The 22,506-nt window shown below is 44.8% G+C and overlaps 2 protein-coding genes across 3 annotated transcripts in view; both read right to left on the minus strand.

The window, feature by feature from the left end:
* The window catches only part of LOC120836036 (lamin Dm0-like), a 94,724-nt gene that overhangs the window by 50,718 nt on the left and 21,500 nt on the right, over positions 1-22,506 (minus strand). Inside the window, exons 8-10 of one of the 2 annotated variants that reach the window (XR_005717066.1) lie at positions 13,374-13,493; positions 10,483-10,586; positions 8,597-9,169 (exon numbers count right to left, since the gene is read on the minus strand). Coding sequence is in view for 1 of the 2 variants with exons in the window: in XM_040218386.2 (XP_040074320.1) it covers positions 9,139-9,169; positions 10,483-10,586; positions 13,374-13,493 (255 nt within the window). In the remaining variant the exon portion in view is untranslated. Of the gene's footprint in view, positions 1-7,137; positions 9,170-10,482; positions 10,587-13,373; positions 13,494-22,506 lie in introns of those variants that run through there. The other variant, XM_040218386.2, reaches the window with a different exon arrangement.
* On the minus strand, positions 699-2,372 carry LOC120848162 (putative nuclease HARBI1). The gene is made up of 2 exons (XM_042287682.1): positions 1,841-2,372; positions 699-1,122 (listed from the first exon to the last, which is right to left on the minus strand). The coding sequence occupies exons 1-2, from the start codon at positions 2,224-2,226 to the stop codon at positions 699-701; spliced, it is 810 nt and encodes a 269-aa protein (XP_042143616.1). The 5' UTR covers positions 2,227-2,372.

Genomic DNA, 22,506 nt, shown 5'->3' on the forward strand with positions numbered 1-22,506 from the left:
TCCTCATAGCTGAGTGTAAGCAAAACACAGTTTCATACAAACAGTCGTTAACATTAGCAGTCCGAAGATGTCTGTCAACGACTTCCCTATAGCAACCCGAGCCCGGTGCAATTTGTCACATTTTACGGCGAGTCCCAGCAGTGTGGAGTATCTTAGAATGTATGGCAAGTAGGCGTGTAATTTCTGTAAAGGTGGGGCCGGAAAAAAAAAACACGGCTTTGCATTTGTATCTTTTTGCTCTTCTGAATCCAGGTTGAACCAACATATTGCCTTTCACACGTATGTAACAAATCCTGCCCCTAACGAAAGAAACAATGTGATATGTTCTCCAAAAAATATGTTGGAGAATATTTCACGTTTTTGTCTTTTGATACGATGCATGCGTTTTGCATGTCTGCTTTTTATGCAACACTGCATATATGTGTCTATGTTGCACCCTTATGCAGGCCCTCGGGCTGTATAGGGGCACTGGAAAGTACAATAAATAAATATATATCCTTGGGATAGTATTTTCTTTCTTCTCTCTTTAGGTTCCGTGCAATTACTGTTTTCTGCTGGGTCTAGAGAACACAAAACTGCATGTAGGGGCGTTACAATTAACAGTGTCTTCTGTGCTATGACAACAAAATGTTACGTTGTCTAGTGGCATTCTTTTCAATATAGCAGCCCAGTAACCCACCACGATGCGTGACTTTGTCTTACTTTTCAACAATACTCCTTGTCGTGGTGTGTGCCGTGTTGTACCTCACTTCTGCTGCTGATGATGGCGACAGGAATGGCGTCATCAGCCACGGCTGGCAGGTGTAGCCGCTGTCGCCGAGCAATAGGCCATCGTAGATGCCATCGGCCAGCTTGACTGATAGTGTGCTCTCGGTGAAAATCCGGGAGTCGTGCGTGCTTCCTGGCCATCTCGCAACCACAGTGCGTATGCGGCAGGACGCGTCAACTACCACCTGTACGTTGATGGAATGGTACAGGTGGCGGTTCACGTACACCTCCTCGTGCACGCGCGGTCCCTGGATTCGAATGTGGGTGCCATCAACAGCACCCACGACACAAGGGAACCCGGCTACGTCAAAGAACTGCTCCTGCAAGGCAGCACTCTCTGCGACGTCAGGCCACCTGCATTGCCAATACATTCACAAGTTAATTTACAGCACAATACCCTAGCATGCACATTTATGCAAAGTTTAGCCGACAACATTCATTTTTTTTTCTGCTTCAGTGTTCATCGTAAAAAAGAAATGTCGTAAATATCCCCAAATGCCTCGACAAAACAAAATGTTCGACAAAACAAAATGTTCGAGAAAAAAAAAAGTGGGCCCACACCGCGGATCGAACCCGTGTCCACTTATGTATGAAGCAGACACCTTACCCCCCTATGCACGGTGTATGCCCCTATGCTATGCCATCTTTTCTTTTTTTTTAACCCTATACTATGTTACCGCTTATAAAACACGTAGTAACCATTCGTGTTATAGGCTCCCTGCACTGACGTCACATCGCATACTTTTGAACACCAAGTAAAAGGAGGAGAGGGAAACTGCCTTTGTAAGAATGTTGAGTGACAGGTTAATCTTCTCTAATCATCTGGCAGGAGAATAGCAACGCCTGTGCAAACCCGGGAGGCACAAAGGAGGATCCTGATAAGAGGGTAGCTCCTTCTTTCCCTCTTCTCTGGAGGGCAGTTTCGCGTTGTGCGTATAGCCCTTTCCGGCCGAGGTGCACGACGGAGTGCGTATAGCTTTACTCATAAACTAACTCAACAAAATCCGACTTTCTTTTTTTTTTTTTTTTTGACTCGGAACGCTCAGGAACTCTTTACCGTATGAAGTCTTACCGTATGAAGTCCCTTGCTCGACGTGCCAAAGCTACGGTGACCTGCCTCACGGACCGTGAAGCACTAGAGACTTGCACGTGGACGTAGTCGCCTGCAGTGATGAGGAAGTTGCCTGTGGCGTAGAATTGCAGAGCGACGATCACCTGCTGCTCTGCGGACAAGGCGCAGCTGCGACGCGTCGACCGCTCCAAGTCCGGGCGCAGCGTCTCCGCGAGAAACATAATTCCCGCGCGACCAAACCGGAATCGTTGCTGCAGCGCATCCTCGTCGAATTCTTCCAGCGGATCGAGGCGGTCCCGGAACACACGTTGTCGTCCCAGCATGACGACAGCGTACTGCGCGTACGCGCGGTCTCGTCGACGTCGACGCCTCGTCCCGTTCGACATCGTTTCCGTTATCAAAGTACAAATAGGTCCGCAAATCAGTTGTTAGTAAGTCCGCAGTCGGTCGGTGGGCTAATCGGTGGATCGGTTGGGCAAACGGAAGAGAGGGCAAACAGTTGAGATCAGCAGGAATCGTAGAAACGTGCGTCGCAGGGAACAAAAACGAGACTACAGCAGCGGCGTTGCCAGACTGGAAGGGACACGGGAAAGTTATGCGTTGTTTATGGCGAAACATATTGAAGGAAATGTTTCTTACGTTTTCAAATATTCGTCGACAAACTCTACCATGGTAGCTAAAATTTCTTCATAGCATCTGAAGCAAATAAATTGGTCTTCAAGTACAACATTACTATATTTTGACTTAAAATACCATACTAGAGCGATAACAAGCAGCGGAAAGAGAGAATAAACAAAATGACTGGTTTGTTTCACCGATAGATGACGCATCTAACTGCCCAATGAAAAATAATTATTGTGGTTTTATATCCAGCCGTTTATTACAGTACCTAGGTACTTTTTCCTTCCTAGGTACCGTGGTTTACTAAAATGGGTTTACCATCGCTTCGAGAAAACCGGCCCTGGGGATGGTTTAGAAGCCTGGCGATTCGACCGAACTAAATGGCTCTACAGTAACCACTTCATTAAAAGGGAAGAAAATGTTAAAAGCTTGCAATTACGAAGCCCGGTTCTTCGGCAGGAACTTCGGGGTTGCCTTGTAGCTGACTCTTCTTCGCCCAGCTCACGTGACAGAAGCTCTTTATTAGCTGTACGGTCTACACATCTTTAAAAGAAAGCCTCTAGAAGGTACCATCTAGAAAGCTTGTGCGTAGCGTATGGCGCGTGTTTTCCTCGCTTTCTCAGGCGACGCACACGCCCGTGCCGGCCTGTGGAGCAGCACACGCTGGGCTGTTGCTTGGAACGCCTTCATGTGCGCTTTGCTCAGGGTGATGACATCGGACAATTTGGTTCCTGACGCTTTTGTTCCTCTTCTGCTCCCGAGCAAGCGCGTCTCCGGTCGCCACGAGCGCTGGGCATTGAGTGCTACGGCGGTAGTTTGTAAGCGGCTATTTGTGATTTTCTCGTGAGCGCGCGTGCTGGCGGCATCGGGTACTACAATCTTTCTATTCGTAGTTCTTGGCTTCCAATAAACGTTTTCTACCTACCTAGCTACAATGTCATCAGTCATCACCCTAAGTAAAGTGCACACGAAAAAAAGAATCCAGACAGATGATGCGCTACAGAAAGAGGTCCTGCAGTGGCTCCAGCAGCGGCCCAGTTCTTTCTACGCCAAAGGCATCAGGGGGCTGCCTAAACGATGCATGTGGTGCCTGGGCACTCACGCGGAATATTTTGTAAAGCTGACTTAGTTGGATGCGTGTCGAATTTTCCATTTCCTCTGTAGGAATAAAATATCTGCTCAATGAGAAGCCAGAATTTTTTTACGTGCTAGAGGTCTTCAGGTAGAGCTTTCTGAAACGCAAATTTTATGTCTACGGTTAGAAAGACAAATAATTATTGACACACAGAATCTCTGTACACAAAATGTTTATTTGTTCCGTAGTCATCACCAAAAGTAATTCTTACCATACAAAAAAAAATAATAAAGGGTAAGGTTCAACAAAGGACGCAGTTGAGCCAACAGATCAGTGCCAGCGCACAATAGGCTAATAGTACAGTGGCCCAATTTTTTAATGATATCAAGCGAGCGTCGACCACGGGACTGCCAGTGCTTGCCGCCCTGCGGGACGGCCAGTGCCGCGGAAAAATGCGGCGTCACGGGAGAGATTAATTGCGTGCGCACAAAGCCCTTTCTGGTGGGAGCGTCGTCTGCTAGGCTATTCCGGTGACCGCTCACAGCCCCTGCTCCGTATCAGGGCGCTTTCAATGTCGAAGTGCATCGCCGATACGCCCCTGCTCTTGAAATGCATTCAAAATCCTACTGACGTTAGCCTGTAATCCCGACTGTTTCTATATTCATTTGCGTCATGCCGCCCATCGACATTCTCACAACACGTTCCCGTGTTTTTATGGGCCCTCGAGGAGGCATAAAAATGTATGCGCGTGCCCGCTTGTCAAAGAAAACTGACTACCGGGCTATACAGTCTAGATGACGACAGCAACAACGCAGTTAATAATACAAAACACCAAGCCCAAGCGGAAACCCTGTCTATACTCCGTTTCACTTTGTGTTGTACCGCAGCCGACGCTACGAGTTATCTTGTCCAGTCCATCACTAAAAGTGAGTCACGTGGCCTTCCCGTTGAGTACAACTGCACGGGGAAGCACGATGTGACGCGGCGGGGTCAAAGCACTGGATTGGTTTTGATGCCTCGTATAGCATTGTCTGCGACAATGCATCGTTGCATTGTCGCGTCACCGTGTTTTTAATTTTTGTTAGCAAACATAAAATCAACGAAAAGAAAGCAAATTAAACTCGAGATGACACGCAGTTTTTGCCACGGCCACGCCTGAGCACTATCACGAAAGCAAGCGCTGTTCGTGTTCAGATCTTTGCTTAAAGGCGGTTAGCTATGCCGGCAGATAATGAACAGGGGCTGTGTGCGGTCCACGGAATAGCCTAGCAGACGACGGTCGCAACAGAAAGAGCTTTGTGCGCGCACGCTTTATCTCTCCCGTGACGCCGCATTTTTCCGCGGTACAGCGCTGGCCGTCCCGGCGGTCGACGCTCGCTTGATATTATTAAAAAATTCGGCCACTGTACATGCACCTCCCTTTTAAAGGGAAGATGGGGCACTTCTGTATTTGAGAAAAAAAACACTTGTATGGCGTTCGTTTGGCCTTTAGAATAACAGATATCACGATTATGTTTCATTGCGACGCGCCGGAGAGCCATAAGAGCAATTTCAAAATAGGGCTGAAGCCCCGCCTCTCTCGCCCGCCTTGGGCAGCCAAAAGATCCGTCGATGACGTCCCGTACAGCGACTGTGTTTCGCGTTTTCTCACGTGTAACTATACTTCCGCATCAAATGGTTTGGATACGAGAGTTCACGGGGTAAAAATACATCAGAATTCACTTCTTACTCATTTTTTTTTTCAAGAACCTATGTACCTTCCCTTTAATGATACAAACTCCCTTTTAGAGACAGTCAGATGAAACAACCCGGTTTCAGTGAAGATAATAAGCAAGCTGCATCTCCTATGCCTTGAGGAATGTCATAGCAGGCACGCACGGTCACACATTTAATGCAGCCAAAATCTATCAAAAATGATATCTGGCTTAATGGTTACATATCTCACGTGTGCACTAAATAAACACGAATCCAGTCCTCAGCGCGGTTACGGCGCTAACGCTTGCAGTTCTAAGCACGCAGTGCTGTCTGGATCCGAGCGAGCCCAAGGCAAAACGATAACTTGCTAACAATGTAGCGCTGCGCATCGAAACTTACTACCCAACTCGCTGAAACACCACCACCACTCCGATCTACTCTGATCCCGCCACTCTGTGGATGTCCCCCGAACTATTAAGTAAGGAAAAAAACTTATAAATTGAATGAAATATTCAATTTATATGAATAAACTGCCGTGGATCCTTCAAAGCATGCAAAATAAGCCAAGAGCACAACAGTTTTCCATTGAAAATCCGCGAGAAACCCCTCTGTCAGTTTAGCCAGTCGCCCACCGGGAGGAAAAGTTCGCGGTGCTCCACATAGATGCCGCCACAGAAAGAAAAAGCTAGGGATAAAACCGAGGGAGGACGCAATCTGCTCGATTATTCGGCTCTTATTTCCCCACTTGCCTAACTTACACCCTGGTTGTAGGTCACCTCGTAGTAGAAGTGTACCACGAAATTGAGAAGTTTCAAGATACCAAAATATTTCTTTCGGTATTTTGAAACTATCGCAGATTGAACCTTTCCTATGCGCAGTTTGTTTATCACTTATCTAGAGCGGTGTTCCGTGTTCGGGAGACTCCTGCCATTACGAAGCTTTCCCGCAAAGGACAGGACTGCTTTCGAAAGCTGAACATAATCTAATAAATTCTGAAATAAAATACTAAAAAATCGACTAAGCCGATTGTAAAAGGCACGACTTGAGACAAATCACAACCACCAATGCACACGACTTACCACAGTATCGCAATTTACAATACCATAGCGATTTTTCTTGGAAACTTACAACAGGGTAGAGGCGAATGTGCAAGCACAGTCCCTCTCTCGAAGGTTGCTTCTTCCCAAGCACGCGGGTGTGCTGCGGCGAAGCGAGATTGTAATGTTTAGCGTCATGGGCGAACTTCCTCCGCACAGTTCGAAGCCCAACTGACAAGTTTTGTCAATGTTTTATGCAATGATCGAACCGGATAGTACGGTATTTGAAGCAATATTGAGCTCATTAAGATTTGAACAGGCCTACCGCAACATGAAAGGAAGGGATCAGACAAGGTCCTGAACGAGTCATTGGTATTACAATCAAGAAAGAAATAGGATTTCTCACATTTTGAAAAATTATGTTAAATCAGCCTCAGCGGGCGTCTGCTTTCTGCTGTACACGAGAAATTTAGCCAGTGAAGTACCGCCGCCAGCCTGGGATCTTCAATGGGCAACATACTGTGGTGATACGCGACCGCACGCCGGTGCTAAGCTCATCCAAATGGAAACGGGCAGGGGAGTGGATTGGACCCATGGTCCCCAGGTTCCACAGTGCAAGTTTACGGCCCACATGCTCCGAGCTGCATCACTTTTTTGGCGAAATGCAACACAGTGTAGGGGGGTAACCACTTGACAAAGACTTTCGTCCGACAGTTGAGAACCAATTTAACGCAGCAAGCACATGGACAATCTTGAGGCAGAGCAGGTCGGCCGCAAAAAGTGACAAAGCCAAGGTACGAATGAACAAACTTTTAATTGCGAATCTATACAGTAAAAGTGAAGAACGACAGTTCCGAGACTGCCGAATAATTTGCAATGTTTATATACCAGCACGAGACTTATGAAAAAGGTACCCCGAAAAACGAACACTTTGAACAAAAGCGAGGTCAATGTAGGACGGGGACACATCTTGCGAGACTAACAATATTGAATACTCTGGGAAACTCTGATAATATATGCAACTTGATGTAGCGGGTTCATGCAGCACGGTTAAATAAGACTCAAGTGCACGCTAGGGTGAGGCATGGCAGTGGAAACTGGCACCATAGGTTTAGCTTTCCATTAAAAAAATGCTACCGACAGAAAAAATACCAAGAAGCACATTTTGACACGAACGAGTTTGGAAGTAGTGATCACTTTCACTGGGATCCAAGACAAAGGAAAAAAGCGCTTGCAGAGGCTACACAACTAAACAAAGACAAACCCAATACAAGAGATGAGCTCTTACTCTACACCTTCGAAGCATGCACTGCAATGATGGATTGCAGTGCATGCTACGAAAAATCCCAGCCAATACAGCACTGGATTTTCTCCGATAGCTCGTAGCAGCTGCTGTGGTCCACCTCAGGTTGGAAAGGATAAAAAAACTGCTCATTCCATGTCAAACAGAGAAACTAAATGGGACTCTACATCCAACAGTCGAAAAAGGTTTCTGTTGAAGAACTTCGACAGTTACGTTGTATTAAGAAGCTTGTAAAAAAATCTAGCGGGCAAAACATCGAGCAGTTCACACAGAGTGTAACCAGAAACTTTGGCAAAAAAAATTTAGGATCTAAACTCACTGCCATGATTGCGGAGTAGGTGAAATGGTATTTGTGTCGGCAGTGCAATTACCTTGGCAATTATTAACATCAACGACTGCGCACGAGTGTACACACCCGAGAACTCTGCAACTGCTAAAATCGCGAGTGAAGGGAAATGATTGACAAGATCCATATTCCCCTGACAAAGAAAATCTAGAGACTAACCCCAAACAACACGTTAGCCTTGCCTGCGATGTTTTTGATTAACATACATCATTGAACAACCAGTGCAACCACTAAACTGTCTAAACGCAGCAATTTCAACTGGGCAGTTTAAAAACCAAGCATAAATACGGTGCTCCGATGTAACACACAATAAATTCAAACAAAATTGTGAAAAAAAGGTAATTTTTTTTTGTTTGCGAGGTCAAACAAACAGACATTTCCGAAGACAACGATCAAAGTCAAAATATCCATAATCAAGTGCTCCAAAACACTCTGCCCGCATTCCAATAAACTGCAGGACAAAGTCGCGTCTGCCGTAGAACAGATTAACCCCCGTGTCGCCCACGTACAAAAAAAGCAACCTGCTTTTTTGGTAAAAAGCACTTCACAGGTACAGTTGGCAAACTAAGAAATATGGTTCACAAGGTACTTATGTTGTTCTTGGTACGACCTGCGCTTATAATTGCAACACACCGGAGTCGACTTGCCGGAAAAACTGGCCAAAAATTCTTAGCGAAACCAGAGCTTCAGAAACTGCTGCCAGGGCTGCAGAATGATGTCCTCCCGAAACCTATTGCAGTGATGTTGCAGTTACACCCTTTTTCTAAAGCGATTAAGGTTTAAAAACTGAAGGTTTTATCTCCAACACAGGAAAAACGTTTGGAAAAACCATAGCAAACACCACGCAAGGTTTGCTGCAAGTAATGTGCTTCCCCTGTCCACAAAACTAAACGAACAAGCACTACACTACGAACAAGACAGCACTTTAATGTAACATGATGTAGGTTACATGCGTCATGAAACGACAGCAACAAAAGCACGCACACAAAGGGGTTAGAATATGAAGTTAACAAGTTACAGAAATGCTTTAGACAGGTTATGTGGGGACACGTTAAGCTATTCTGTTTTTCTTTCTTTTAAGGATAAAACAACTGCAGTCACAAACAGGTGGGTCAAGAGAGAAGTACAGAGAAAGGCAAAAGGAATATAACCAATAAAATAAATGGCACTAAGGTTCCGCCACTCTAATGACTTTTTTCATTTTTTTCTTGCCTCTTTACATCACGCAGCAGCGGTTGGGCTCGTTGGGATCCTGCGAAGGCCGCAAAAAGCAAAAGTTAATGTGTGAAAAAAAAAAAAACTTACGTAGTCTATTTTTACGACAGACTGCCATGACTGGAGTTCGTCGGAATTCCTGGGATGGTGGCAGTATATAACCGGAAGCAAAGCGCCGGCAGAACATGGGCCAAAGTAACACCTACCGACAAGAAATGCATGCTCTCATGAATATTAGAGCAATCAAAAAGTTTAAAACATGTTGCTATGCACGATGTCCAACATCGCTGCACCAACACCAACACCATAGCCACTCGCAGCCCAAGAAATGCAGAATGGCTTATTCAAAGCTTTCGCAAAAGCGCTCTCAACCGCCCGAGGCGTGCAAGTCCGCTGCTGCGGAGACCGAAATGCCAGTTTAGACAGCACGAACCAAAATAATCAAGGCCTGCCAACAGCCTCCTTGGATTAAGTCCACGCAAATTTATCGCGCCCGGATAGCGCCCGCTCGGCAACTAGACCCCTGCAAAAGCTCGCTGCGACGTCGAAATGCTGGCACACGGGCTTTGAACACTATAGGTGGTGTTGCTTTATTCCTCCAAAACTGGGTGTATCAAACATTCTAAACTTGATGAACCCCTATTGGTCCTGGCATTAAAGGTGCGCTAAACCGCTTTCTACGGTAGTCTAAATGCCAACTCAATCTACAAGCAGTAAACGTACTTAAGAATAAATTACATGCATGTGTAGCAGATTAAAAATAGTTAAAATAGGTATCAAAGGTCAATTATCTCAGAACTATCACACGCCGGAGGGCAGTCGGAAAAAAAAAATAAGCTCCTGTCCGACGGCGGCCTCTGGTGTTGGTGATAGTTCCGGGGTAATCAACCTTTAATACCGATCTCAAAGGAATCGCCACGCATGGAAATGATGTTTGGTTTTTTAGCACGCTTAGAGCCCATAGATTGAGGTAGTGGTCATAGACTATCGCGGAACATGATTCACGCGTCAATTAGTTGGTTGGTTCTGCCAAAACAAGTCTTAAAATGGAGAACAACTACCAGGCGCGCTTTCACGTGCTGTACCAACAAAGGGCATCTGTCACGTCCCTGCGGATAATTGAGGATTAATTTCGATCACCGGGGGAAGCTTTCAAAATGGAACCACCCCGACCGGAATTCAAACTTGCTGGGGCACTCTGGGCAAACCCTCCTCGGTCCCCGGAACCCAGTTTAAATATATATATGCTCTTAGAAAAAGTTTCCAATTGTTTTAATTAATTTTTCTTTCCTGCATAGATTAAGAAGTCATGCCCCATTGAAGAAACCGAAGGAAAGAAGAGGTACTCACGTGCTCGTGGAAAGGGGCTCACGCCCCGTCGAATATCCTCCCGCGCCGGACGACCTTTCCGAGAGGCGCATGAACTGACGCCGCCGGTTTTCCCGAAAGGCCACCTGGGGGCGCAACGAAAGTGAGCGTCAACTCGTCAGCCGTAACATGCCGCAGAAGCGCTAGAGTTCCGGTTACACTGCTAATTCATGATAAAAAATAGACTTTGCAATTAATGCACTGCCTCGTCACGTGGGTCATACAAACATCGTCTGCAGACACGTTCGAAGCATGCATATGTGTTAAAGGTGCTTCGAATGTGCTCGAGGCCTGCCTGCAGGTAATTTTCAACATGTGTGCAGCGGAGTGTGTCATTCGTATCGTGCGCGAGCAACGGGACTGCGGCCGAGAGCTTCAATGCGGCCGAGAGCTTCAATGCGGCCAAGAGCTTCAATGCGGCCAAGAGCTTCAATGCGGCCAAGAGCTTCAATGCGGCCGAGAGCTTCAATGCGGCCGAGAGCTTCGATGCGGCCGAGAGCTTCAATGCGGCCGAGAGCTTCGATGCGGCCGAGAGCTTCAATGCGGCCGAGAGCTTCAATGCGGCCGAGAGCTTCAATGCGGCCGAGAGCTTCAATGTGGCCGAGAGCTTCAATGTGGCCGAGAGCTTCAATGTGGCCGAGAGCTTCAATGTGGCCGAGAGCTTCAACATGACAACATAAGAAATTCGAGGGTCATTTCCATAGGATTACCGCAGCAAAGAAGCCGCTTCGCAAGGTCACCGCCGCAAGTGTACGACCGTGAGTACACCTACGAAAGCTCATCCCCTAAATGCAGAATCGCGTGCACAGGTGCCGACATCGAGGTTTTTTAGGACTTTAGCAGTTTTATTTGCAGCATTTCACTTTGGTGGAACATAAACTAGGTTTGTACTGCAAGTGCTGGGAAGTATTCAATACAGGGTGTCTAGCAAATTATTTTGAAATCCCTTGACTTTTTCAGGTTTTCCCAGACAAATTTAGGTAAATTCCCTGACCACTGTAGAGGCGATTAAATATATAGGACCATTACAACACAAGGTATTGAGCATTGAGCAGTGTGAGGATCATTTTGCATGGGCTTAATCCAACCTTCATCTTAAAAAATATCTGGGTTCGTGCTGTCTGGAATAAATGAGCCCTTTCTTGCCGCGGACATCGTCAGTGAAGAGCCCACTTCCAGAAACACGATGAAAACACGACGCTCAACCACACACGCCTTGTTACTAACAGAATGGCAGCACGGCCGCCAAATGGACACTTTTGGATACCTCCGGCTTGTATTATATTGGGGTCTGCGGCTTTCCCATTTGTTACTAAATCAAGTAGCTCTAAGTAGATTTAGCCTAGTGTCGTGCCCTCAATATAATCCAACCCAATCCAAGGCTTCGACTGGGTTTGCCGGCTGTTCCCTTCGCATCGGGTAGCACACTCTACATCGGGTGAGCAGTGACCGTGCTCCGCTCTAAGCAGAATTTATTGCCCATTTTTCTGCACCCAAGTCTTCAAGTCTGCTCAGGGCACTCAATGGCGTTTGCGGCTCGTTTTCCCTGACTGGGCTCGATATTTTACAGCATTCCTAACAATTCCCCGAGTTGTCCTGGTAATTAAAATTTCCCTGACAATTCCCTATTTTCCCAGTCGCTAGACTACGTGTGAATAGAACTTTACTGTGCAGTACCTGAAATTGTACAGGGAGATTTTTTATTTATTTTGGGAACAAATTTTATTAAAACTAAAGTGGCACGACTCTCGATCAATAATGCTACATGCACCATACATCATAGCATGTATGATGTATGATGCAACGACACGATGGTTAGGATTTATGAATGTGTATATTGAATCCATCGGATGGACGAATGGACAGATACGGCTGAACCAAGGAATCTGGCAGCAGCTTGCGCCACCTGGTATATAAAATAGCCAAGGTTGTCGACAGAGTTCACTTTCTGCTAAATCTAGCGCCACCGTGATTTTTTGCAGAGCGTAGCGTAGTTTGTCAGTTTCACGCTTTTGGTGCCGCTAGGCGCAGGAAATTTGAATGTATCAAAATGGCACAATTGGTGCAGCTGTCCCGCCCCTGCAAATAGAGCCCAGGGACAACTAGAAAAGTTTTAAAGCACTATATGGAGATAGACAAAATCACAGTAAAATGTCAGCCCCTCAGAACAGCAACCAGAAACGGCAATAGAAATGTCGGGAAGAGCTCATTGTAAAAGCCACTCCTGAACTACATGCCGACCGAAGAAAGACACAGCATGAACACGTGCAAATGGTTGTTCTGGGTGTCGAATCAAAGATAAATCAAGCAGTGTTCACCAAAAAGGACACAATACCACAATTCAAAGGGAAAAACAAAGCTTGTACCCTCTAAATTCACACATCGATGACATCTTACATGCAAGTGTCTTATGAATAACTATTTTCCCTTCTGCTACCGTGAAACCCTTTATTTTCACGGCCCCGATTTTCCGACAATTGGACTGCGGGGTCATATTCGCGACCATTAAATTTCGCGATTTCTTAATGCTGGAATTTACCTATAGAAACCACTAAACTAAAACCACTAAAACCAATTTTAAATTCGCGTATTTCGCAAAAATTAAAGGCTCTCAAACATTAATGGTTTAACAGTATATGAATAACAAGGCTAAAAGCTGCTTAACAGGTTTTCACACAAAATCAACGTGCGGGCAATACATAGGCTCTTCTAAAGAAAGCTCTAGATGATTTAGTTTTAACTTTACTGGCACGTTTTCGAACAGATGAAGGAGGCCTATTAAAGGTGGTAACTGAACGAGCAACTTTACAAGAAAATTACACCTATAGTGCAGCCCAGCTACAATGGCAAAAAACTAAACCGAAGGCGCTCACCTCCTCCCCATCAGCGCTGAGCAAGGCAGTGCGCATCTGTTCAACGTGGGGCCACTGCTGGTTGCGCATGACCAGGTCCGACGGAGGGCTGTGTGCTGCACCGGCGTCGGAGCTCCATACCTGCACAGAATCCCAGCTTCGGATGAGTCGTGGTCATCTCACCGCAAAGGAGGTATACAAAAGCAAGAATGTGGGCAAGCTGGTTGAAAGAGAAGCTAAAAACAGTTCTTTAAGAGAAACAAAAAGCAAAAAACTGAATGTTTTAATGTAGGCATTTTAAAGATTATGTCTAAGTTTTCTTTCGATCTTATTACTAGGAGTGTCAAAATCTCTAATTAAAATTTCGACGTAGCCCTGCCCGCCGTTGCATGCGGAGAGCAGGAGAGCGTGAAGGCGGATAGAAAAAAACTCAGGAATCCCGCGTTGATCAACAGTAGAGTCGCAGCGACAGCCACGACACGACATGGCGAAGTTGTCGGGCACTGGCGTCGCGTTCAAACACCGTGGGGTGCGTGAACAAAAGCGTACAAAACGAAATAGGCATCCGATTATTTTGTTTTGAAAAACGCTCGTATCATTTTTGTTCCGGATAGCGTAAAAGCGCTTTCCCCTGCACGAGCTCTTGGCATTGACAGTGCTACAACCGCCTTCTGTTATCGGCTATTTTTTTTTCTTTTCCAGAGAGCGCGTGCGGTGGGTGCTACAAAAGCCTCCGGTATAGAGCGGGTTGTTGATGCTGTGGCATCAACAACTCCGCACGAAGCGAACCCGGGTTTGATGCCCGTGGGCGGCGAGCAATCTTTTTGAAGATTTTGCAACACTGGTGACGGACGTCCTACATTGCCAACAACAACGGACGTTATGTCAAGTGGTGGCAAGAGCCCAGAACAGTTATCGCTGCGAGACTAACCAAAGGGACGTCGTCGGTCAAATGACTCTGCTCGGCACTGTGCAGGAGGACGACTATAACGTCGCAATGTCTTCGACGGATAACAGCTGGCGGCAAGGCTCGCCGCATGCCCTACGGCAATCGCTGCGCACACATCTCAAAATATATGGGTTTTACGTTTACTTCAGTCCAAAAGCGCGATGACTGAATTCATGGGACAAAAAGCTATAGTAGAAGACCGCTCCAAACATTTTTTTTTTAAGGCGCTTCAGCTTTTTTGAGAAGGGCATAATAAATCCTGGTGCGAGGGAAAGGACGGACAAAGAACAAACTAAACTCCCAAGTTTTTTTGTTTGTCCTTCGTCCGGTGTTCGGTCTTCCTTGGCCAGTCTTCCCCTCGCTCGGATTAACGGTGTCTGCCTAGTCTGTTTACGAGGACGAAAACAAAATGTTATGGTAGGGTTTCTATTGAGACTTCAATTTCCACTACCAGCACTATGGGCTGATGATATAAGGCAAAGTAGCGATTTGCTATAGGAATAGCTACACATACCAAACAGATTTTACTTTCCTCAACCCAGGCCAATGTAAAGCAGGCACACGCATAAAGAATTGGTCAAGCTCAAAGCCAATAGCGGTTTTGGCAGAATAATTTCTAACCGATTATCGGATAGTTTCTTCGAGCCTTTTACTAGTGATGGACCGAATCTGCTCAACTTCAGATTCGGCAAAGTTCGGCAAAGATTCGGCAAAACTTCGGAAAATGTCTGCGCACGCGCGAGAACGCGACGGAGCCTTGAATTGCAAATGGACGCTGTGCAGTCGTGCGGTTACCATCGTGCAGTGTAGTACAACCAGCGGTTACGCCGCGGTGTGGCCCTATTGAAAATTCCATCAAGGTACGTAATTTGGGACACTGACTGCCAGTCAGCAGCCCTGGTGGAACGTGCCCTGATGGTCCATCAGACGACGTCTGACTGCCACTGATGGAATGTCCCAAATTACGTATGTGGTGGTCTTTGATGGAACGTATTGTGGTGGTCTTTGATGGAACGTATTGTGGTGGTCTTTGATGGAACGTATTGTGGTGGTCTTTGATGGAACATATTTGATGGAAGGTGTGATTGTGATCACTGCTGAGCTGATAGGATAGGCTATCCAGATTGCAGCGTTGCCAGAGAAGCTATTACATACTTTCGACTGCCATAGGATCACTGCAAGTTAACTTCAGGAAGAACAGCCAATAAAATGACAAGTAAAATGTAAAATCAAACCTGTTGTATCTTTATTAGGTCACTGAAAACGCCTGCCTTGAGCGATGCTCGATCTGAAAAGGTAAAACAAACAGCACAGTTAGAATAAATTAAGTTACAGCAAGTGATAACTGCAATGGTGGAACTGACAAATGGTGATTTGGAGCTCTTGTAGCAGGCAAAAACTGGTTTTGGGGCAGACATTCTCACTTTTGGAGCAAACATTTTACCAATGTTATTGCGTCCTTTCCAATGCAGAAGTTCAAAAATGCTATAACAACTTGGAACCTAATGCCGGTGCTGAGGGTTTCTCAGCAATGGCGACAGCTGCTCATTCTGAATTCAAACAAGGGAATAAGTGTGTACCCGTCCTTATTTCTTGTTTTTTTCTTTCACTTTTGAAATTTGCGTTTTTTAGGCAACAGGGACATCCTTCACAAACGGGCCCACGTGCACCTAAAGCATGTTTCAGAGAAACGCCCTCGATGTCTGAACCTTTCGGGACGACCGTATACTTTAATTCACAAAACGTATGCGACTCAGCTGAAGCTAGAGAGCAAGCATGCATGCTACGACAGGCAGCCCTGCCTTCCACGGATGAACACGAGCAGCAGACATATCTGAACTACGCTCACGGATGCTTTTTGTCTGCGCTCTTCATGAAACAATACTAATGAGCTGCGACATAGCGGTAATGCCAATAGCCCATCTGTAAAAAAATTTGCCCAGTTTTACGGAGAAATTCTCTGGCACCTATGCTGCCGGAAAGGTCATCCGTAATTCTAATCACGGAAAAATCCTTTTAAACACGTACACAATCCGTAAATAAAAGGACATTCCGCAAAACAGATTACGGGAAGTGCTCTACTATCCACAACGCTATTCAAGAGCTGTCCGTAAAACAACGGACTGGAATACGCATTCCGTAAAACCTATTACGGAAATCGCTCTAGTATCCGTAAAAGTGCTTAAAAGTTGTCGGTAAAAGGGCAAACAGAGCAGGCTTTCCGTAACTTATATTACGGAAAGCACTCTTGAGTATCCGTAATCCTATGTGGAGCACAAGTTTGTCTGCTTCTTGCACAGGGGTTACGGTGATGTCAGAAGGCCAAGCTCTTTGGCCTTCTGACAATGCGTACAATGCTAGACACCTAATGGTGTCTAGCATTGTGGTCTACCCACTATATCCTTCCAATCAAAGCCAATGAGAGCTCGTCACCGTTCTGACATCACCATAATGTCTGTGCAAGAAGCAGACGACTTGCTCTCCGCATAGGGCGGTGGCAATAGAAAGGTGGGCTGTAAAATGAGCGAGAAGAATCAATGCCTTCATTTAGCAAGCTGAACTTATCAAAGGTTTTCTTTTTGTGACACAGATTCCCATGAAAACTTTTAAGGTGCAACTCCAGTCTGTGGAAAATAGAACTATACATTATTTAAATTTGACAATGGGCACCAATGTATACAATCGAGAGCTGCCACAACCTGTTGTGGAAAGCAGGCAACACAGCTGAGCAATGCATCTGCAGCAAGTTTCCTCAATGTCAGTTGTTTTTTCTTCTGTCAGTTCTGGCATTCAGACCAATGTGCAGAATTATAGAAGGTAGTGGGATTACAAAACATTATCTGCAGTCTGAACGACCACCGCAGTCATTGCATTTTTAAACAGCGATATAAAGCACCTTCTCGACAACACCAAACGTCACTCTCACTCATCTGCGTCGGCACTCATGCTTGAAAATATAGAGAATGCTGTTTTCACATTCCACAGAGACGGAGCTGTGCCTTCACATGTCACAATGGTGTTCACTGCTAAAATAGACCTTTGGTAAGAATATGAGCTCAATCCTTGTAGGTGCAGATTTCTCCAGTTCATTTAACAGCCAGTCCCTTAGTGATGCTGCCCTATACATAAAATAATGTTCATTATGACGCTGATACAACCAGGTTTTCTATAAAAAAAAGTTACAGAATTTTGAATTGGAAAAGAATCTCTTTAAACGAATATTGAGTACTCTTTCCTATGCTGCTTGCAGCAATCATGCAATGTCACCTGAATAATTGATGAGAAAATAAGAAAAGTACCTTTGAACACTTTATTCGGGTCCTTGAAGAGCCAAAGTATAGCCCCCCGTGGTGTTTTGCCTTTGTTTTCAGGTGCTGCATGTAACATGATGTGCTAAAGAAGAGAAAATAGAGAAAAAATAATTAAATATCTATATCAGATCAACAAGACGTGCAAATTGAGCTTGTGCATAAAACACAGCCCCCCTCAGCCCATTTAATTATTAGCCATGAATCTTATACAAAAGTCAAATGGACATTGCCTCTAATTGTTCATCCTGTGACCCGATATCTAAAACCAATGTTTGACTTGAGGGTCTTGTTCTCCTGTTCCTTAGTCAAAACCGATACACTTCAAGCCTAAATTCGTTCGAAACTTAGAAAAAAAATGCAAGGCCGGAATTGCAATAGTGATTTGGTTTATAATGTGAAGCATTTCTTGAGAACTGATGAACCAACCGGAAAACTCGATTCAGTTTGAGTAATGCTTTATTTCTAAGGCTCATGATATGTTGCAGAAGAGTCCATGTAAAACTGGCTAAGCTCATATCCCAGACTTTGCTAAGTTTGGGCAGCCATTCAAAATCTCCCATTAGAACGAAGGGCTAGTTGCACTCTTTCTCGTTGTCGAATCAGGTGGTCAGCCTCGAGTGCTTAGAGTGTGTGAACATAGAAACTTGATTTTCTCTTTAGATATCTCTGAAGGTTTTCACAGAACTGAGCAGGTGAAAGAGTGCATGTGTACTAAAACTGCTATCAAAAACTGGGGACTAAGCAGTAGCTTAGTCCCCAGTCCCCAATCTTACAATTTGGGAGCTCCATCCTACCCACGTTTGAGCACACCTGTGCACACGCTTTTGAGTTGAGCGAGTGGTAAAAATTTACAGAGTATTCATATATGGCATGCAAGTCTATTTGCAAGCTCCACACTGTGCACCTGATTACCCCCAAAATGTGATCTAGCCATTCCCTTTACCCCAAGTGCCTACCACTCAAGGAGCTTGCTTGGCCACCTCGTCAGCGCATTCTGACTGCGCATTTCTTTTGTTGCCCGTTGAAAGGCGGACCCTTTTTCATAATTTTCTCTAAGAGACTGTTCCGATGTGTGCGAACGATGCATTTTGGTGTACCTGCATGCCATATACTCTAATTTACAAGTTGGATTTGGAGCTGACAAAAGCATAGGGTCAGATGCACGATTTTAAAAAGCTTTCTCTCTGCGTGAGCGCTCATACAAACCAAGCCGTCATCATGTGCCTCTGCCGTTGCCTGTGCTAGAGTCAAATCAGTCACACAAACCATAAAACAGACCAACCGACTGGTGAAAAGTGACAAAAAGGTTCGCCCACAAATGCTGTCGAATTTAAAGTGAAAATAGGTCAAGCCGAGACAAGCAACCCATTAAAAAAAAGGTACCATAAAACTTTCATTACACCAGTTATTTTATATCTACAAGAAATAAATATGTGAAGCCAACCGCATAAAATTAATTTAGAGACCATATCGGATCTGCACAGATGAGGAAAAAGCCAATCTTCTGGAAGGCCTTCTTAATAACTGCGGCCTTTGATCTAGTGAAGCTGTACAAGTTAGGATAGAATAAATGTTAGACACAGATCTTTCTCCATACATTGTGGACAAATAGACATCCGACTATGACTGTGGAGGGGAGGGGGACACAGGCAGCAGCCGCATCTTTCTTCTGCGTGCACCTTGACCAAGTCATATTAATTTGGGTTGTGGGGACCTGTACCTGCATGTCTTGGCACAGAAGACTGCCGAGCACAGCGATTTCTGTGCCAAGACATGAAGGCCACAAGACATTTTTCAAAGAACTGGGCGGCTAGCAGTACTAGTGGGCAGCGAAACCACTGCCACCCACCGTGGGAAAAACCCTGGTTAGATGTGATCAACATTGTCCAAACAGTTTTCAGAAGGGTGCTGTCAGTCACATCAAGTTTGCTTTTCTCTCAGACATGCTAGATTTTAAAAACTGAACTATTTACTTGCCAGCAAAAAACATGTGCAGCCAACTTCACAATATGACTTTTTCAAAGTGACCAATCGTCAAAAACTGCTCCACGTAGTACAATTCCAAATGTAGTTCCTGAAAAAAAAAAAAAAGACAAACACGAATGACAATTTATACAAATGAGAGTTGCTTAAATCGTAGCTGGCTATAACTATCCAAGGTAATCCTGCAGTACAATGGCCACAGAAGACTGCCAGAAATCAGCTGACTTGTGCTCCAAGAAATTCCTACAAACAAGACTTAAGAACCATGCAGTTCCTTTTACTTAAAGGTTACCTTATAATGTGTTAGAATATATAAGAAAACAGATTTCAAATCTTAGAGCAAGACCTTGTAGGCATCGACATAAACTAAGCGAAAAAATTATGCAATTAGAGGACCCTTACAATATTTGTTGCCTTGGGCAAGATACTTTATATAAAAAGACTACCTAAATAAGCTAGTTAAGAAAAAAGTAACCTATAACAGTTACTCCTCAGAGGTAATTCCATTATTTTACTTTACTTCTTTTATTAAACAAATAAACAAGGAAAACTAGGAACCGGCTATGCTCAGGTTTTTTGCACAAAGTGCCTGTATCAGTGTTGTTACATCTTATACTAAAGCAGCAGTTGCTTTTCTAAATTTTCATCCAAAAGTTTTACTTTACTGAAGGCAAGCACATCCATTTCCATCGCTGAACAAGCTTTCAACTGGCACACTCGGTGGAATGGCTTGCATGCACAAGGATTTGTTCCTGGTTAAAACCTCAACAATACACAAAGCCATTGCCTCTGAGGTTACCTTTCTCCACCACTGCTCCTCACTGTACGCACAACTTTTGGAGGGAGTTGAAAAAAAATATTCGCCTTGTTTATCTGTTGTCAGTGTTTTCCCTGCATTGCCAGCTGCGCTTTGTCATTGGCACTTGTCATCCATAATCCGAAATGCATACCTAATCGTTTTGGTCATTGTCTATCCATGACAATCTAGATATAAGGTATGCATCAAATCATGCTCCTCAATGTAACTGTAATTAGAAAGATTAGAAAAATAACTACAAAAGAACATCGCTACTTTTTTATTCAGTAAAAATAATGTGATACAGAACTTACTTCCCACAAACTTAGCGTGTGACAGTTAGTGTTACCAAGAAAACAATTGTTACATCAATACGTTGCTTGCAACGAGTCACTACTTAATACTACCTGCGATTCAAACGTGGCAAGTTCATTGGCTACAAAAAGCCAGCAGCAGGTGACCTAGTATGTTTGAATTTAGCTATAGTAACTAGATTCAAATGAATTTAGCATATTAGGTTTGAATCTAGCTATAGTGTATAGTAACACCAGTTGGGGTCAAAACAATGTTACATGCGAAGGACACAACTACAAAGCTTGTCGGAAGTGACACCAACTGGATCAGCGTTGTCTCCCTCTCAGAGTCGTGCTCGATCTGTAATAACTCACTTTTTACTTACCATGAAAATACACCAGCGAAGTTGACTCCGTAACTCGACTTGTTCAAATAGTTAAATCATAAAACGTTGCTCGACGTTTCGAGATGCTAACCGTACCTTCTGAAAAACAAGACATACACAAGACTGTCAGAATGCCAGTTAAAGCAAGTGAGGGTAGCTTAAATCGCAGTTGGCACTGGACATGCAAAGTAACCCTGCAGTGCAAGCATGGCTGCAGGAGGCTGCAAGAGATCAGCCAACTTGTGCCCTGAAAAACCTCAACAAAACGAGAATGAACCATGCAGTTCCATTTTGAAGTTAACTCATAATCTGCTAAAATATGCATTAGAAAAAGGCTTGATACATGTTCAAACTGGGGCTTTAGGGGCAACATGTTAGATGTGGCTGATATTGCTACAACAGTTGTCGCAAAAGTGACATCAGCTACATCAGCGTTGCCTCCCCCTCAGGGACATGCTCAATCTGTAAGAACTCAGACTCGTGACTTACCATAAAAAAAAAAGCGAAGTTGACTCTGTAATTCAACTGGTTCAAATGGTTAAATCATCAAACATTGCTCGACGTCTTGAGGTGCACACTCTATTTTCTGAAAAATAAGACACAAGATTGCCAGACTGTCAATTTAATCAGGTTAGAGCAGCTTAAATAGCAGTTGGCAATGGACATGCTAAGTAATCATGCAGTGCAAGCATGGCTGCAGGTGGCTGGCAGACCGGCCGACTTGTGCTTTGAAAAACCTCTATAAAACAAAAAAAAAAAGAACCATGAGGCTTCACTCACTTCAAAGCTTAAAAGTTACTATTTAAAGGGTGGTGCAACGATTTCCGGACTTCGGCCAAAAATTTGTGGAGGTTGCTCTCCGACACTTCTGAAGTAAAGAACAGGAAACCGATTTCGCCTGCACGTCCTAGTTGTTGCATAAAAAAAAAAGATACTTCAGTGATACACGAGTGGCGAAACGTCCCTGCAGCATGAAATTCGCGTAACGAGTGTCGATGAAACGTTCGTGTCGACGAAACGTGTCCATGAAAAGTTGTCCACGAAACGTACTGCCGCAAAACGAATTTCGACGAAACGATAGGGACCCCTCGGCGAAATGAGAAGGCTACAGGGCGCGCGAACAACAATGCGAAAGTCGTAAAGCGCACTCACGCACTCGGACGATGCGTTGTCACGTGCTTTACTGCAACTCTTGCCAGCCAACACGCGCGAATAGCCTCCCAATCGCTACAAACGATGAACCGCGCGTCCCAGCGAGCTCGCGACATGACACAAGGTTCAAACGAGCACCCGACTTGAGCTTTCATCTCTGAGAAGAACGTCAAACACGAACTGAGATAGCGGCGACAGTCATTGAACCCGAAAGTTTCAAGCGACGCAAATCCGTGGTTTCGTTTCTTTCGAGGAAATAAGTGTCAAAAATACGAACGTATATA

This window comes from Ixodes scapularis, unplaced genomic scaffold (assembly GCF_016920785.2).
Source record: "Ixodes scapularis isolate PalLabHiFi unplaced genomic scaffold, ASM1692078v2 ptg000137l_1___fragment_3__unscaffolded, whole genome shotgun sequence".
Classification (NCBI taxonomy): Eukaryota; Metazoa; Arthropoda; class Arachnida; order Ixodida; family Ixodidae; genus Ixodes; species Ixodes scapularis.

What these genes read in the sequence shown, in the direction of transcription:
- LOC120848162 (XM_042287682.1), bottom strand. Translation starts at nt 2,226, where the DNA reads ATGTCGAACGGGACGAGGCGTCGACGTCGACGAGACCGCGCGTACGCG. An exon ending in CGAGCAAGGGACTTCATACG is followed by an intron (nt 1,123 to 1,840) that starts GTAAGACTTCAT and finishes TTGGCAATGCAG; the next exon opens with GTGGCCTGACGTCGCAGAGA.